This window comes from Hemiscyllium ocellatum, chromosome 21 (assembly GCF_020745735.1).
Source record: "Hemiscyllium ocellatum isolate sHemOce1 chromosome 21, sHemOce1.pat.X.cur, whole genome shotgun sequence".
NCBI classification, from domain to species: Eukaryota; Metazoa; Chordata; class Chondrichthyes; order Orectolobiformes; family Hemiscylliidae; genus Hemiscyllium; species Hemiscyllium ocellatum.
The window spans coordinates 16677198-16696818 of NC_083421.1; the positions used below are offsets into that span (position 1 = coordinate 16677198).

At 43.5% G+C, this 19621-nt stretch overlaps 1 protein-coding gene across 1 annotated transcript in view; it reads right to left on the reverse strand.

Moving 5' to 3' along the window:
• LOC132825752 (NADPH oxidase activator 1-like) overlaps positions 1-19621 on the reverse strand; it is an 81518-nt gene that overhangs the window by 36444 nt on the left and 25453 nt on the right. The window contains exons 5-7 of the mRNA XM_060841202.1: positions 17054-17161; positions 15568-15627; positions 5280-5302 (exon numbers count right to left, since the gene is read on the reverse strand). Coding sequence (XP_060697185.1) covers positions 5280-5302; positions 15568-15627; positions 17054-17161 — 191 coding nt within the window. The remainder of the gene's footprint in view (positions 1-5279; positions 5303-15567; positions 15628-17053; positions 17162-19621) is intronic.

Here is a 19621-nt window from a genome sequence, read left to right on the forward strand (position 1 = left end):
GTGATTTTTTTATTGTCACATGTATATGTCACATGTATTTATCACAAATATACTGGAATAAGTTGTGTAATGTTGCCACTCTCCAGCGCCATCTTAAAATCAGAAATAAACTTTATTAACGCACCTCATGGGATTAGCGGCCTTCATTTTTTTTCAGCAGCAGTGGGAGTGGTGAGAGCGGGGACCTCGGGAATAGGCGCAGCACATGCTGAGCAGGAGTGGACATGGGACTGCTAAGGAAGTGAGGTAATATAGTTGGGTGGTTGTTTTACCTGAAACACTACTTAGGTACAGTGGGAATGGATGTTAGGGCAGTGCATGCTCCTCCTGTAGGACTTGGAAGGTAAGGGTCACCACTGGTGTTCCCACTGACTTCATCTATGGCAAGTGCACCCACCTCCAGCTCCACAGAAACTGCGATAGGAAACTGGAACTGGAGCTGGAGCTGGAGCTGGATGAACTTCGGATCATTCAGGAGGCAGAGAGGGCAATAGAGAGGTGTTACAGGGAGGTAGTCACACCTCAGGTACAGGAAAAAGGTAGATGGGTAACAGTCAGGGGACAGGCAGACAGTGCAGGGATCCCCTTTGGCCGTTTCCCTCAATAATAAATATACCGTTTTGGATACTGTTAGAGGGGAATGATCTACCAGGGGAAAGCTATGGTGGCTTGGTCTCTGGTATTGAGCCTGGCTCTGTGGCTCAGAGGGGAAGGGAGGGAGAATAGAAAAGCGCTAGTTGTAGGAGACTCAATAGTTAGAATTATGGACAGGAGATTCTGTGGTCACAAGCAATGTATGCTTCCCCCCAGGTGCCAGGGTCCAGGATGTCTCTGATCCAGTCTCCAAGGTTCTGAAAGGGAAGGGTGGGCAGCCAGAAGTCGTGGTGCACATTGGCACCAATGACATTGCTAGAAAAATGGATGAGGATCTAAAAGGTGATTTCAGGGAGTTAGGGTTGGAAGCTAAAAAGCAAGACAAGCAGAGTAGTAAACTCAGGATTACTACCGGTGCCACGTGCTAGTGAGGTGAGGAACAGGGAGCGAGTGCAGCTAAACACGTGGCTACAGGGCTGGTGCAGAAGGGAGGGCTTCAGGTATGTAGATCATTGAGGTACCTTCTGGAGAAGGTGGGACCTGTACATAAAGATGGGTTACACTTAAACTGGAGGGGTACCAATGTCCAATGGAGCACTTCAGGAGGGTTTAAACTAATTTGGCAGGAGGATGGGAACCAAAGCTAGAGATCAGAGGAGAGGGGAGTTGTTTTACGGGCAGATATAGAATGCAGAGAGTCGGTCAGGAAGGATACACTGTTGATAGGGCTAAAGGATGGGTTAAAGTGTGTCTGTTTCATTGCAATAAATGTCAGGAATAAGATTGATGAACTTAGAGCATGGATCAGTACTTCGAACTACGCCATAATGGAGACATGGATTTCATGGGGCAGGAATGGTTTGCTGGATGTTCCAGGGTTTAGATCTTTTGAAAAGAACAGGGAAGGGGGTTAAAAGAGGAAGGGGATTAGCAATGTTAATTAGAAAATGTATCACAGATGCAGAAAAGGAGGTTGTTGAGGAGGATTTGTCTACTGAGACAGTACAGGTGGAAGTCAGTAACAGGAAAGGAGCAGTCACTTTATTTGGTGTTTTCTATAGACCCCCAATCACCCCCTCCCCAATAGCAGCAGAGAGGTGGAAGAGCAGATTGGACAGCAGATCTTGGAGAGATGAAGATGTAAGAGATTTGTTGTTATGGGTAACTTCAACTTCCTCAATATTGTTTGGAACCTCCTTACTGCTGATGGTCTGGATGGAGCCAATTTCGACAGGTGTGTCCAGGAAGAATTCCTGGCGCAATATGGGGAAGGTCATTTTGGATTTGCTGTTAGGTAACAAGGCAGGCCAGGAGTCAGATCGCACGGTGGGAGAGCATTTCAGTGACAGTGACCACAACTGCCTCACCTTTACCATGGCCATGGAGAGGGATAGGAACATACAGTATGGTAAGGTATTTAATTGTGGGAGGGGAAATTATACTGCTATTAGACAGGAGCTGTGGAGTATAAATTAAGAACAATTGTTCTACAGGAAATGCACAACAGAAATGTGGACGCTGTTTAAGGAGCACTTGTTGCTAGTGTTGGATAACTTTGTCCCACTCTCACAGGTAAAGTGAAGGAGCAAGGGAAGAGAAGAGAAACTTCTTGTCAAGAGGAAGAAGGAAGCTTACTTAAGGTTGAGAGAGCAAGAATCTGGCACAGCTCTACAGGATAGCTAGGAAAGAACTCAAAAATGAACTGAGGAGAGCTAGGAGGGGACATGAGAAAGCCTTGACAGGAATGATTAGGGAAAACCAAAAGGCGTTCTACACTTAGGTGAGGAATAAGAGAATGATCAGAGAGAGAGGGTAGAACTGATCAGGGATAGTGGAGGGAACTCGTGCCTGGAGTCTGAAGAGGTAGGGGAGGCCTAAATGAGTTTTTTGCTTCAGTATTCACTAGCGTGAGGGACTTTGTCGATAGTGAGAACACCATGGACTCAGTCAATAGGCTTCAACAGATTGATATTAAGGAAGTGGATGTGCTGGAAATTCTGGGAAGCATTAAGACAAATAAGACCACAGGGCTGGACCAGATATATCCAAGGTTACTACGGGAAGTGAGGAATGAGATTGCTGCACATCTGAAGATGATTTTTGCATCCTCACACTCCACGGGGGTAGTACCGGATGATTGGAGGGAGGCAAATATTGTTCCTCTGTTCAAGAAAGGAAATAGAGAAATCCCTGGGAATTACAGACCAATCAGTCTTACGCATGTGGTAAGCAAGATACTGGAAAGTATCCTGAGAGATAGGATTTATGGCTATTTGGAAAAACATAGTTCGATTAAAGATAGTCAGCATGACTTTGTGAGGGGCAGATCATGCCTCACAAACCTTATTGAGTTCTTTGAGGATGTGACAAGACAAGTTGACGAAAATTGAGCAGTGGATGTGGTGTAAATGGATTTCTGTAAGGCACTTGATAAGGTTTCCCACTGTACGGTCATTCAGAAAGTTTAGAGGTCTGGGATATAGGGAAATGTGGCTTTCTGGCTGGCCAAAAGAAGACAGCGAGTGGTAGTGGATGGAAAAGTATTGTGGATGGAAAAGTATTGCACCTGGAGGTTGGTAACCAGTTGTGTCCCATAGGGATCTATTCTAGGGCCTCTGCTCTTTGTAGTTTTTATCAATGACTTGGATGAAGAAGTGGAAGGGTAGGTTAGTAAGTTTGTGTGGTTTTGTAGATAGTGTTGAAATGGTGGGTTTTTTTCATCGTAGCCCTACACACGGATGAAAAAATATCACCATTTCGACTGGGACAACACATCTATCCTGGGACAAGCTAAGCAAAGACATGCCATAAAATTCCTAGAGGCCTGGCACTCCAACCACAATGCCATAAACAAACACATAGATCAAGATGCCATCTATCAACCCCTCAGAAAATGAATAGGAAATGACATCACCACAAACCCCAGGAACCCCATCCAGGAGAAAGATATAAATAGAAAGCAGGAGATAACAGCTTCGCTTCACTTGGAGGTCACCGCTGATAATGTTACCTAGCCAGGTAATGAAATGTCTGGATATCAAATCTACAGCTCAACGAACAAACCTACACCCTAAACCTCAACCTGAGCTACAAACCTTCACAAACCTTGCAAAAAGGATGTAGATACTTTGGAGAGGATGCAGAGGAGATCTACCATGATCCTGCCTGGACTGGAGGACATGTCTTATAAAGAGAGGTTGAGTGAGCTGGGGCTTTTCACACTGGGGAGACGAAGGAAGAGAGGTGACTTGACAGAGGCGTACAAGGTAATGAGAGGCACAGAGAGTGTAGATAGTCAGAGACTTTTCTTCAGGGCAGAAATGGCTGTCACGAAGGGTCATAATTTTAAGGTGATTGAAGGAAGCTACAGGGGAGATGTCAGAGGTAGGTTCTTTACACAGAGAGTGGTGGGTATGTGGAATGCACTGCCAGTGGTGGGAGTAGAGTCAGAGACATAAGGGACATTTAAGCGATTGCTGGACAAGCCCATGGACAGCAGTAAATTGAGGGGTGTGTAAGTTAGGTTGATCTTAGAGATTAAGGTAAATGCTCGGCACAAAGGGGCGAAGGGCCTGTACTGTTCTATGTTCTAAACTAGACATTGGGTGTAAAGATAGAAAAATAAAAAATAAAGTTAAAAGTTCAACATTACGGTCTTTCTTAAGTGCATAATCCTGGGCCTGGATTTGGGCTCTTCCAACCTACAAAGGCAGTTGGCCAGCCTCAAGTACCCTCACCACCCATCACTGCAGAACTGTGTTGCCATACTTCGGTGCCATCTTGCCTCTGCTGACAACATCACCACATGAGTCCATGTTAGACCGATCTCGGAAATACAACCAACGCTGAAGCTGCCAGATCCTGCAGCAGGCACTGGGCCCGAACTCACCTCCCTCCACCACCACTGCTGGGAACACAACCTTGTATTCAACACATTAGATTTCTCAATGCAATCTGAGTTCTCCACAAGAAGGCAAGTATGGTTAAAGCTGATAAAAAAGAGAAAGGAGGGGTAAAAAAAAGGAAAAGCAGACGAGCTCTGGGCTCCAAGGCTCAGCAGCTTGAATGCTGTATTGCTACTCCATCGTCAACCTGGAGGGAGGAAGTAAACAGAGAGGTATGATATCATCTATGATCACATGGCAAGGTATAATGGGTGTGTAGGAAGGTGTTGGAAGTAGAGGAGGAGTGGACCAAGGTGTCCCGGAGGGAACAGTCCTTATAGAATGCTGATAAGAAGGGAAGGGGAATGTGTGTCCAGTTGTAGCATGCTACTGGACGCATTACAAATGGAAGCTTACGATTGTTTGGATGCAGAAGCTGGTAAGGTAGTAAGTGAGGACCATGGGGACACTATCGTTGTGGGAGGAAAGAGAAGGGATAAGAGTACAGTGCAGGAGATGGGTCAGATACAGCTAAGGGCCCCGTCAACCACGATAGTGAGGAATTCTCAGTTGAGGAAAAAGGCCATGATTCCTGAGGGTGCCCTGTGGAAGGGAGTATCATCAAATCATCTGTCTTGGGAACTCAGTGAGGAAGGCACGTTACAAGAACTCAGCAAGTGAGGAGCAGGAACGTGGCAATCAAGGAATGGAAACTTAATGAGTAAATTTCAGAAGCACAGACAGTAAAGTTCAGGGATAAAGTCAATAAGGTATGTCCATAGAAGATTGACCTGTACTTACCGGACAACTTGCTCCCCCGGTTTCTGTAAAATAAAGTACAGGCAGGCTGTTATTTAAATTGAGTTCTCGAACCATTCAAGCAGACAGTCTAAATCCACAGTTTATTTTCACATTATCATTTTGAAAGCTTCCAATTTTGTTGTTTTCCTTTTGCTCTGTGCTGGGTTTCACTCCAATTGCTAGCTTGTTGAATGTTTTGAGGGGGGAATTCCAGTCTCTAACAAGTGGGTGAATAATTCTAGAAGTCTGTGGAGGCTGTTTTCATGTCCCATTGACTTTGGAAATCAAGCAAGATATACGTACTTATAATACAACCTATCATCCAAGGACTTCACAAAGGGCTGGGGCATTCATTACTGAAACAATTATCAGTCTGATAAATTTAATTTAAACCTTATCTGCCTGTCTATTCATGTGACAGTGGGGTTTATGATCAAAGAAGATTGGGCTTAGACTGAAGATATTAATTAGATTGCTTTGTTGTTTATCTACATTCTGCTAAAGTTACATCATTCATTGCAAATTGTTAATTTTTGTTTATGTTATAAACTTGGGTGTTCCAATATCCATTGTTCGTAAAGTCTGGTTAGAAACAATTGAGTAAATATGAAGATTATTGAATGTTTTCATTTCACTGTGTTGCAAATCTAGTGATTTGGCTTGTTATCCTTGTGTCATAAAAACAACACGAGATGTGTGCGGAGTTGGGAACATAGTGCTGGCCAGGTGGGAGGAGTGTTGATCAATGGAAGTGGTGATGTCATTGGCCTATAACTGATGCTCTGGGAGCAGGTCTTCAAATCCTACTGCAGCATCTAGTGGTAATCAAATTCAGTTAATAAAATCTGGAATCTTGTTTCAATAACGTGACCATAACATTTACAATGCTCATGAAAACCCAGCTGGCTCACTAATAGTTAACCTGATCTGGTTTGTGACTTCAGACCCACAGTAACGTGGTTGACTATCTGATGCCCTCTAAAAAGCTAAGCAAGCCCTTTAGTTATTTCAAACTGCTACAAAGTCTAACAAGAAAGCAATATAGATCAAACTATCCAGCATCAACCTAAGCACCAGAAATGACAATGACCATCACAGCCCTGTTGACCCTACAAAGTCTTCCTGACTAACATCTGGAGGCTTGTACCAAAATTGGAGAACTGTCTCACAGACTTATCAAGCAATAGTCATATTCACGGAATCATAGCTTATCGACAATGCCCCAGACAACATCATCACTATCCCTAGGCATGATCTGATTTCGCAGCTGGGCAGACCCAGCAGAGATGGCATAATCAGGAGGCATTTGTCCCCGGGAGTCCTCAACATTGACTGTGGTCCTCATAAAGTCTCATAGCTTCAGGTTAAACATGAGCAAGGAAATAATCTGCTAATTACCACGTACCACACCCATTCACCTGCTGAATCACTACTCCTCCATGTTGAATGTCACTTTGTGGAAGTGGTCAGGATACAGAATGTACTCTGGGTGGGGAACTTCAGTGTCTATCACCAAAGATGGCTCAGCAGCACAATTACTGACTGAACTGATAGAGCTCTAAAGGACATACATGCTAGACTGGGTCTGCAGCAGGCAGTAAGGAAACCAGCAAGAGAGAGAAACAGATTCGATCTCACCTTCATCAATCTGTCTGTTGTAGTGGCATCTGCCCATGACAGTACTGGCAAGAGTGACCACCACATTGTCCTGTGGAGACCAAGCCCCACCTTCACACTGAGGACATCCACCATCGTGCTCTGTGGAACTATCAATATGTTAAATGGGAGAAGTTGAACAGATCTAGCAACTCAGGTCTAGACATGCATGCGGTGCTGTGGACCATAAACATTAGCTGAATTATATTCTACCATAATCTGTAACCTTATGGCGCAGCCTTATCTCAGTTCAAAAGAAAACAAGTGCAGGAAACATGCCGGAAGAGCAGCACCAGGTATACCTAAAAATATCGAGCTATAGCACAGGACTAAGGAACCAAGTGCAAGTAAATGGGATGAGTTCAGTTTGCGACTTGTTGGTTCGCATAGACATGGTGGGCCGAATGCATGCCAAACAGCACCAGCTGCCTAAGATAAACAGGCCTAAACATTCCCAGGCCAATGGATAGATAAGAGCTCTATGGTGTTGCCACATCATGTTTTGAACGGTGGAGGAAAACAATAGAACTCACTGCAGGGAGGAGGCTCCACAAACACGGGAAAAACAAGGACTGCAGATGCTGGAAACTAGAGTCTAGATTAGAGTGGTGCTGGAAAAGCACAGCGGGTCAGGCAGCATCTGAGGAGCAGGAAAATTGATGTTTTGGGCAAAATCCCTTCATCAGGAAGAGAGGCAAGGTGCCTGCAGAGTGGAGAGATAAATGAGAGGGGAGTGGGGGTGGGCAGAAAGTCGTATAGAGGTGAATGGAGGTGGGGATGGAGGTGATAGGTTAGAGAGGAGGGTAGAGTGGATAGGTGGAAAGGAAGATAGGCAGGTAGGACAGGTCATGGGGACAGTGCTGAGCTGGAAGGTTGGAGCTGGAGTGAGGTGGGGGAAGGAGAAATGAGGAAACTGGTGAAATCCACATTGATGTTATGGGGTTGAAGTGTTCCGAGGCGGAAGATGAGGCGTTCTTCCTCCAGGCGTCGGGTGGTGAGGGAGCGATGGTGGAGGAGGCCCAGGACCTGCATGTCCTTGGCCGAGTGGAAGGGGGGAGTTGAAATGTTGGGCCACAGGGCGGTGTGGTTAATTGGTGCAGGTGTACCGGAGATGTTCCCTAAAACGCTCTGCTAGGAGGTGTCCAGTCTCCCCAGTGTAGAGGAGACTGCATCAGGAGTAACGGATACAATAAATGATGCTCCACAAACATGCCCATCCTTCATCACACATGAATGCAACAGCAAGAGCAAGAGCAAGATCAATGCATCTGCAAAAGTCGTCAGCCTAAGTACAATGTGGATGATCCAGATGTCCTCAGCATCACAGACACCAATTTTCAACAACTTGATTCACCCTCATGTGATAGCAAGGAAACTCATAAGCTGTTGGCTCAGGATTCTGCAAAGGTTATGGGCGTTGGTAACATTCTGGCAATAGTCTTCAAAGATCTTCATAGAATCACTACAGTGTAGAAACAGACCACTTGGCCCAACAAGTCCATTCTGACCCTCCAAAGAGTAACCCATCAAGACTCATTCCCCAAACAATTAGTCTACGTTTACCCCTGACTAATGCACCTAACCTATACATACCTGAGCATTAAGGGCAATTTACATGGCCAATCCACCTAACCTGCACATCTTTGGATTGTAGGAGGAAACCCACGCAGACACAGAGAGAACGTGCAAACTCCACACAGACAGTCGCTCGAGGGTGGAATTGAGCCCAGATCCCCAGTGGTCTGAGGCAGCAGTGCTAACCACTGAGCCACCGTGCCTCTCATAAACTTGTGCTCCAGAATTCGCTGCATCCCTAACCCAGCTGTTCCTATACAGCTCTAACACTGGCATTTATTCAATGAAATCAAAAATTGCCAGGTTTCTCTGGTCCACAATAAACAGGGCAATCCTATCAAGCCAGCTACCATCCATCCAACCTGCGCTTGTATGTGGAGCATGTGTTTTTGTGCAAAAGAGAGCGTGTTTGTAAAGTTATATGATGGCAATCCATAAGTTTACCCTTTTGCAAGAGTCTAATTACTTTTAATACAGATTAATTTTGTGAAGTATAGCAAACTTGTCTGTGCTTACTGTCATCCTGGGTTTAAAATACAGGCAAACCAGGGAATTCAACACCATTTTAAAAATCTTTAACTTTTATAATGGCTCTGGGAATAATGGGCATCATTGCCCCAGTAATGTGTGACAAGTGTCATTCATGACTCCTCAGATACCGAAGCATGTCCATGTCCACACGCAGCAATGATGTCCAGGTGCCGGCGTTGGACTGGGATGGAAGGGATCAGAAATCACTCAACACCAACTTATAGTCCACTAGGTTTATTTGAAATTACAAGCTTTCAGAGCGCTGCGTCTTCACCAGTTAAGTGAAGAAAAACACACAAGCACAGAATTTATAGGCAGAGAGATCAAAAGATCATACAAATGGTGTGAGTAGAGTATTAATAGAATGAATAAGAAGTCTCTTCAGGTGAGCAGAAATGTCAAATAGTGAGTAAAGTGTTAACATCTGATGGGATGACCTTTAATCCGATCAACTGAGGCAGAGAGATCATTACAAAAAAATTAAACATAAGGTGATGCTGGAGACAAACCAAATGGCTGGAATAACATGTCAAAGGTTTAACCAAGTAACAAGTAATCCAAAACTGTACAGACTAGTTAAGGTAGAGAGACCATAACAGGTTATCAAGATTATGGTGTCAAAACAGGATCAAATTTACACCCCAACACACCAACAGATTCAACCATAAGTTCAAGCAAGACTTATTTACTGGACAGACCTCCAACCAACGCTGTATACCAGATACATCGACAACATTTTCTTCCTCTGCATCATGGCAAGGCATCACTGAAATGACTACACAATAAAATGATAAGTTACATCCCGCCATCAAAATTTAACCATGGACTACTCTTCAGAATCAGTCTCATTTTTGGACATACGCATCTCCATCAAGGATGGACACTCAGTACCTCACTCTACCACAAGCCCACAGATTACCCCACAACACTGCAATTCTCTAGCTTCCACCTTAAACACATTAAGGAAACCATTCCCTACAGAAAAATTCTGAGTATACATAGGATCTAATCAGATGAGGAGGAATGCGACCAACACCTAAAGATGCTGAAAGACTCCCTCAAAATAACAAGTTACGATGCTCAACTCATTGATCACAAGTTCCAACATGTCATGGTGAAAAATGCAGACTAGAGAATGCTCTTTGCAGCCTTCAACATATCATTGATGAGGACAAACATCTCGCCAAGATTATCCCTGGTGCTTGCCTTCAAAACAACTGTCAAACTTTAAACAGAGCATCGTTTGCAGCAAATACCCTGCCTTCAGGTGAACATCAACCACATCACACAACCCTGCAACAACAACCTCTGATGTCAGATCAAGGTCATGGATGCTGCCATCACATGGGAATACTATCCAACACGTACACAGCGACTCAGCCAATGTTGTCCACCTCATAAACTGCAGGCAAGGACCCCAAGGTATATTGATGAGACCATGCAGATGCTATGACAATGGGATAAATGCACACCATGTAACCATCACCAGGCAGAAAGGTGATGGTTGGCATAGACATGGTGGGCCGAATGCATGCCAAACAGCACTAGCTGCCTAAGATAAACAGGCCTAAACATTCCCAGGCCAATGGATAGATAAGAGCTCAGCGGTGTTGCCACATCATGTTTTGAACGGTGGACGAAAACAATAAAACTCACTGCAGGGAGGAGGCTCCACAAACACGGTAAAAACAAGGACTGCAGATGCTGGAAACCAGAAAGGTTCCCTCGCAGTCAGGGAACAACTGAGCAGTCAAGGGCATTCAGCCTCTGGTCTTCGAGTAACTGCCCTCCAAGGTGGCCTTTGAGATACACAGTTACACGGAAAAATTGATAGCCAAGTTCTGTACTCATGGAGATGTCCTCAACTGTGACCTTGGGTTCATATAACCCTACCATACTGTTCTGCATTTCCAAAGTCTTCCTTATTGTCCTGTTTTGACACCATCACCTTGATAACTTGTAATGATTTCTCTACCTCAATTACTTTGTACAGTTTTGAGTTTGTTACTTACAACTCTTATACCTATCATGTTCTTCCAGCCATCTGAGTTGTCTCTAGTACCACCATATTTTTAAACTTGTAATTATCTCTCTGCCTCAATTAATTGGATTATAGATTATTCCTTCACTTGCTATTCAGCTGTGGACAATTTGCTCACACCATCTGATGCTTTTGATCACTTACAGAGACTTATTATTCAGCCTATCGGCACTCCACTCACAAACTTTGTATGATCTTTTGATCTCTCTGCCTATAAATTATGTGCCTATGCATTATTTTTACTTCACCTGACAAAGGAGCAATGCTCTGAAAGCTTGTGATTTCAAATAAACCTGGTTGACTATAACCTGGTGTCGTGTGACCGCATGCAGCATGATCGAGACAGTTCCATGTCCGTGATAATAAGTAGCAAGTGACATTTGTGCCATGCATATATCAGGCAATGACCATTTTCAAGAAATGAGAACCACACCATCTCCCCTTGGCACTACCAATACTGAGTTCCCATTAACATTCTGGGAATCACCATTGACAAGAAATTGAACTGGGCTAGCCATATAAATACAGTGGCTACAAGAGCAAATCAGAAGTTCTGCCAATCATTCACTTTCTGACTCCCCAAAACCTATGCAGTATGTTCAAGTCAGGAGTGCAACAGAACATTCTCCACTGGCATGGATGAGTGCAGCTCTAATGCTCAAGAAGTTTGACACCAGCCAGGACAAAATAACCCACTAAACCAACATCACATCCATCACTTTTAGTAACCACTCCGTCCACCTTGACTGGTAATCTTTTTGTGCCAGCACTTAGATAGTTCTATGAGAGATGGGGCAGTGCTAGACCTAATCCTAGTGAATTAATCAAGTAGTTGAATGTCAGTGGGCAAACATTTTGGGGACCCTGACCATATCTCTAGATGTTTCAAAGTCATTCTGAAATGGGAAAAGGATAGTGCAGAAGTATAATGTCTAAATTGGGGAAAAGTCAATTTCAATATCATTAGACAGGATCTGGCAAACAGAGACAGGGAGCAGCAGGTCAATCTACATTTGGAAAGCAGGAGTCTTTTAAAGATAGAAGTGAGAGTTCAGTGTTAGCTAACATTAAGGACAAGGACAGTAAATCCCTGGAAGCCTAGATATGTAGTGACATTGAGAGTTTGGTAAAGAAAATAATGGAAGCTTTTGTTGTGGATAGGTTTGTCCCACTGAGGCAAGAAAGGGAAGGTAGGGCGAAGGAACCTTGGATGACAAGAGATGTAGAATATCAAGGAAGCTTACTAAAGGTTGAGAAAGCAGGGCTCAAGAGGGTTACAAGTTAGCCAGAAGGAACTGCAGAATGGACTTAGAAGAGCTAGAAGGAGGCATCTAAAATCCTTGGTGGGTAGGATTAAGGAAAACCTTAAGGCATTCTACACTTATGTGAGGAACAAGAGGATGGCCAGAACGAGGGCAGAGCCAATCAGGGATAGTGGAGGGAACTTCTGCCTGGCGTCGGAGGGATATTTTGTTTCGGTATTCACCAATGAGAGGGACCTTGTCATTTGTAAGGATAGCGTGAAACAGTCTGATATACTTGGACAGGTTGATGTTAAAGAGGAGGATGTACTGGAATTTTTGAAAAACATGAGGATAGATAAGTCCCCTGGGCCAGACGGGATATACCCAAGGTTTCTACAGTAACCAAGGGAAGAGAGTGCTATGCCTTTGGCAATGATCATTGTACTCTCAGATGATTGGAGGATGGCAAATGTAGTTCCCTTGTTGAAGAAAGGGAATAGTGATAAACCTGGGAATTATAGACTAGTTAGTTTTACGTTGGTGGTAGGTAAAGTATTGGATAGGATTCTGAGAGACAAGATTTATCATTATTTGGAAAAGCATAGTTTGATTACAGATAGTCAACATGACTTTGTGAGGGCAGATCATGCCTCACAAGCCTTATTGAATTATTTGAGGATGTAACAAAACACATTATTGAAGGTAGAGCAGTGGATGTGGTGTATATGGATTTTAGCAAGGTATTTGATAAGGTTCTCAATGGTAGGCTCATTCACAAAGCAAGGAGGCATGAGATACAGGGAAATTTGGCTGTCTGGATACAGAATTAGCTGCCCATAAATGTCCAAGGGTAGTGGTAGGTGGAAAGTATTCAGCCTGACGCTCAATGACTAGTGTAGTTCCGCAAGGATCTGTTCTGGGACCTCTGCTCTTTGTGATTTTTATAAACGACTTGGATGAGGAAGTGGAAGGGTTGGCTAGTAAGTTTGCTGATGACGCAAAGGTTGGTGGAATTGTTGATAGTGTGCAGGTTCTGTTGTCAGTTGCAACGAGTCATTGACAGGATGCAGAACTGGGCTGAGAAATGGCAGCTAAAATTCAACCTGAAAAAGTGTGAAGTGATTCATTTTAGATGGTCAAATTTGAATGCAGATTACAGGATTAAAGGCAGGATTCTTGGCAGTGTGGAGGAACAGAGAGATCTTGGGGTCCACATACATAGATTACTCAAAGTTGCCACCAAGTTGATAGAGTTGTTAAGGTGTGCAGGGGGACTGAATTTAAGAGACATGAGGTTATGCTGCAGCTCTATAAAGCCCTGGTTAGACCACACCTGAAATATTTTGTTCAGTTCTGGTTGCCTCATTATAGGAAGGATGTGGAAACTTTAGAAAGAGTGCAGAGGTGATTTACCATGATCCTGCCTGGACTGGAGGGCATGTCTTATGAAGAAAGATTGAGGGAGTTAGGGCTTTTCTCATTGTAGCAAAGAAGAATGAGAGATGACTTGATTGTACGAACAAGATGATGACGGGCACAGAATCCCTATAGAATCATAGAATCCCTACAGTGTGGAAACAGGCCCTTCCGCCCAACAAGTTGACAGCAATCCTTCAAAGAGTAATCCACCCAGACCCATTCCCCTACTATATTATCCTACATTTACCCCTGACTACTGCACCTAGACTACAAATCCCTAAACACTATGGGCAATTTAGCATGGCCAATTCACCTAACCTACACATGGATCATGGGAGAAAACCGGAGCACCTGGAGGAAACCCACGCAGACACTGGGAGAATGTGCAAACTCCATACAGTCGCCTGAAGCTTGAATCGAACCCAGATCCCTGGCGCTGTGAGGCAGCAGTGCCAACCACTGAGCCATCGTGCCACCCCATAGATAGAGTGGATAATCAGAGACCGTTTCCCACGGAGTAATTGGCTATCATGTGGGGACATAATTTTAAGGTGATTGGTGGAAGGTTTAGGGGAGATGCTAGAGTTAGGTTCTTTCGAAGTGGTGCGTGCATGAAATGCACTGCTAGCAGTGGCAGAAACATTAGGGACATTTAAGCAACTCTTGGATTAGCACATGGATGCTAGTAAAATGCAGGGCATTTAGGTTAGTTTGATCACAGACTAGGATAAAAGGTTGGGCCAACATCAAGAGCCAAAGAACCTGTACTGTGCTGTATTGATCTATGTTCTATGTTTGATACAGAGCATTAAAAACAGGAGAGGCTCCTCAGCAGTCTGTAGGGGGTGGCTTAAAAAGATTCTAACGGCAAAGAGGGGCCACAAAATATCTTTGGCAGATTGTATTAAAGAAAACTCCAAGGCACTTTGTTCATCTTTTAAGAGTAAGAGAATTACCAGAGAAAGAATGGGGCTGATTAGAGACTAAACGGGCAGTCTGCTGGTGGAGCCAGAGGAGTAGGTGAAGTCATAAATGAATATTTGTCATCTGAATTCACAAAGACATTATAGCTGGAGATTCCAGTTGAGTTTCTAGGGCATTTTAAGACTAATAAGGAGATGCATTAGATGCTTTCGCAGGTTCATTTTTAAATCTACCAAAATCTCCAGTATCTCCTTGTTCCTTATACTTGGATACTTACTTGTTCAATAAGTTCACCTCCCCTAAACTCCAATGAGTAATAAACCTAACCCATCCGAGCAAACAAATCTCTCCATATCCCTTTAGTGAACCTTGTTTTGACTGCCTCCAAATCCAATACATCTTTCCCTGGATAATGGTACCAAATGGTTCATAGAATTCCAGCAGTGGTCTAATCCAGTACCTGGTATAGTGTCACTTAGTCTCCCAATTTTTATACTCCATTCCCCTTGAAATAAAGGCCAAATTCCATTTGCCTTCCCTAACAGCTACTGAACTTAGATGCTAGCTTTTTGTGAATCACGTACAAGGGCCCCAACTCTTTCTGTTCTGCAGTTTCTTTGTCTAGCCCAAATTAAATAATATTCAGCTGTTCTATTCCTTCTGCCAAACTGTATAATCTCATATTGCCCCATATTACATCTTCCACATGAGGAGGTGAGCATTAGATCCATCGACTGTTCTTTCTTCCCCTTCCGGGCTTGCTGCACCCTTTCCACCGTTCCATTTCTCTTTATAATGTGCAACCCTTCCCAACTGCATGTATCCTGGTTCCTCCCTCTCCTCTTATGTCTCCATTTTCCCTCCTCCCCTCTCTGGCCAGTTGTTCAGAACGACATACCGATGGACCAAGCGGCTTGAATCCTGCGAAGCTGTCATTTGGATCAATGGATGAGATCACCTGGCAACAGAGTGAAAAAGGTTCATGTGTTAGTGAGCTCGAAACTCTCTGGAAACTGGCCTTCTGTCTTTTTGTTTCTAAGTAGGAAAACAATTGGACCTCTGGGAACAGATTCAACCCTTCCCCTCCCCTTTCTGAGTGAAGTTCACATTCCCTCTCACCCCACTCAGGGTCAGAGCATTTTGGAATGAAAACTGACTTGGAAGCGTCCTAGAACAGAGCAAATAAGAGCGATCACAAGAAGCAGGAAAATAGAAAGGGCATTAATTGTACAAGTATCATTCAATGTAATAATGGTGTGAACAGGAGATAAAAATGATTTGCATCTGATGGCAACCCCAAATTATCATTTAAACATATTTATAAGTGAAAAAAACCTGATTTTCTCAGGCAGCACCAGCATAAGTTTGAGGTGTTGCACTTTGGAAAGTCAAACCAAGGTAGGACTTGTATAGTAAATGGTAAGGGATGTTGCGGAACAGAGGGACATGGGAGTACAAGTACATCGTTAATTGAAAGTGGCATCACAGGTAGACTGGGTGGTGAAGAAGGTATTTAACATGATGGCCTGCATCAGTTGAGGCACTGAATATAGGAGTTGGGACATTGTGTTACAATTGTATGAATTGTTGGTGAGGCCGCATTTGCCGAATATTGTGTATAGTTTTGGTCACCCTGTTCTAGGAAAGACTTAGTTAATCTGGATTCGCTGTTGGTCTGTTCACCAAGCTGTTGCCAGACATTTCATCCCCTTTCGAGATGACATCATCAGTGCGGTGTTGCCTCCTGTGAAGTACTGCTGTACTGTTCCACTTTGAATGTACGCGATTCTGTTTGAGCTGTTTCCAGTTGGAACCCGTCAGCTCGGCAAACAGACCAATAACGAATCCAACCAGCTCCTGACAGACAGATCTTCACAAAACCTGTAAAAAGTGCAAATAGGATGTTGCCAGGACTGGTAAACCTAAGTTATAAGGAGAGGTTGGTCAGGATAGGTCTTTATGCCGAAGAACATAGGAGAATGAACGCTGACCTTACTGAGGTTTGTAAAATCATGAGTGGCATATTTAGGTTGAATGCATATAATATTTTTCCCAGGGATGGGAAATTGAAAACTAGAGGGCATAGGTTTGTAAGGTGAGAGGGCAAAGGTTTAAGGAGGACTTCTTCACACAGAGTGTGGTGCATATATGGAACATATGTATCTACCAGAGAGAGTGGTTGAGGCAGCATTTAAAAAACATTTGGATAGATATATGGATGGGAAGGGTTTACAGGGATAAGGACCAATTGCGGCCAAAAGACCTAGCTGACTGGGCACCACGGTCAGCATGGACCAGTTTGGGCCAAAGGGCCTGTTTCCCTGCTTTTTTTTTCCTATGATTCTATGATATGGACTAAACACCAGACAGAATTCTAACTTTACCTTTGGTGTTCCCAGGAAATCTTTCAAGTTCAGCTCTTCCACTTCATGCTTGCGAGGTCTGAACACAATCCCTTCAGGCACATCAACTGGTTCAAGGGTATTACTATTCTGAAAGAACAAAGCAGCCATGTTAAATAAGATATATAAGTGAGCCAGCAAAGAGCTGAGCATGAGTTCATAAAGTGTTGGCGAGACTGATTTAACACGCATGTAGGGGTGTTAACAGGGGTCTTGACATGGAAGAAAATATAGAGCCATACAGCACAGTACAGGCCCTTTGGCCCTCAATGTTGTGCTGACCTTTTATCCTACTCTAAGATCAAACCAACTTACATACCCTACATTTTATCATCATCCATATGCCTTTCCAATAGTTGCTTAAATGTACCTAATGAATTTGACTCTATTTCCACTGCTGGCAGTGTATTCCTCGCACCCACCAAGTATTGGTTTAGGATAGAAGGTGAAGTTTTATTCAAGCTCTATGCTTTTGGTTCAATCTTTCCTTGAGCTCCCCACCCCCCACCAGCCTTGAGACTGCAGTATTCCAAATTCCCAATTATTCAACTGCTTCAGTGAATTCAATTGACTGTTCAGACAGTCAACATCTTATCTTAACTCCTTGGTTGGACCAGGTTGGCTCACATCCTTAATCATATAATTACTTTTAGGGTTTAACTGAAATATAAATATCTTATACAAATGAGCAGTAAACTGTAAGTTTTATGGTTTCTTGCTTAAATATCTTCACTGAGTCACTGCAACACAGCTGGAAGCTATTCAACTCATTGAGAATATGCCAACCCATTCAGAGTAATCCAATCACAGTCATTCAGTTCATTACCACTTGCTGCCCAATATAATTCTTCATCACATTTTCTTCTGAATGTCTTGCCTGAATCATCAAATCTGTCTCCCTTAACTCTTGCCCCATTAGCAACTGGGAATGGTTTGGTTTTGGATACCTTGAACAAATACATCACGATCTTATACACCTTTATCAAATCCGCCTTCACTCTGGTTCCCTCCAAGGAGACCAACTCCAGCTTCTTCAATCTGACCTTGCAACTGACATTCCCAATCCCTGGAACCATTTTCCTAAAGCTCCTCTGCTCCCTCTCAAAGACACTCTCACCAATCTCAAAGTGTGATGACCAATACTGGATGCAAGGCTCTAGCTGTGGCCAAACCAAAAATAGAAAGAGATTCAGAAGAACCTCCTGCCTTTGGATTCCCTGCCTTTATCTGTGTGAACAAGATCCCACACATGCTGTTAACCATACTCTCAGTATGGACCCACCAACAAGGTCCAAGAGTTGACCACTTGATCATTCGAGACCATTCCACAATTCAATAAGAACATGATTGGATTTTAACTTCAACTCTACATTCCTGTACATCCTCAATAATCTTCATCCTTTGGTAATCAAGAATCTGTCCACCTCTGCCTTAAAATATTTGAAGATTCTGCATCCACTACCTTTTGAGGAAAGGAATTCCAAAGACTCTCAACTCTCAGAGAGAAAAGTAACTTTCATCTGCCTTAAATGGGCACCCCCTTATTTTTAAGCGCTGACCCCTAGTTCTAGTTTCTTCCACAAGAGGAAAATCTTTCAACATCCAGCCTGTCATTCCCTTCAAGATCTGATATGATTCGATTAAGTCACCTGATTCTTCTAAACTTTAGAGAATGCAGCTCTAGACTTCTCTTATAAGGCAGTCCACTCACTGCAGATATTAGTCTAGTAAACCTTGTCTCTGGACTGCTTCCAATACATGAACATTCTTTCCTAAGTACAGTGATCAGTACAGCACACAATACTCCAGATGTGGCCTTACCAAGTCCTTTATAACTGAAGCAGTATCATGCGGATCCTCTCAGATTAAGTTGTAATATTCTGTTAGTTTTCCTGATTGTTTGCTGTACCTGTGTACTAACCTTCTGTCATTCATACACTAGGACACCCTGTGAATGGGGCTCACTTAGACGTTCAGAAGGCATTTGATGAAGATCCATGTAAGAGATTAGAAAGTAAAACACAAAGGATGGGGATAGTGTATTGACATGGATAGAGAACTGATAGGAAACAAAGAGCAGGGGCTTTTTCCGAGTGGCATCCCCTAACCAGTGGAGTATTGAATGGAACAGAGCTTGCTTTGACCCCAGCTATTCACAATAAATGCAAACTGAATCAATTTTTCCCATTGTTTGGATAGCGTAAGAATGCTTGGACGTAGCAACAAACGCTGTTCACAGCGCACGTGCCAAAGACAAACTGAATGAGATCTCACGGGGCCCGAGAGCTTTTGCGTTCGAAGCGCGAGTAGCAAAGCAGAACAATGAAACCACATGGTCGCGCACAGGCTTTTTGCGTAGGTACCTTTGTCCGTACCTTGAATTTCGTACGTACGTTGAAGCAAAATTTTACGTACAATCCTGTTCGTAAACCGAGCTGTTCATGAACGGGGTCGTTTGTATGTCGAGGCGCTACTGTATATTAATAGTTTAGATGAGGGACTAAATGTAATACATCCAGGTTTGCAGACGACACAAAGCTGGGTGGAAGA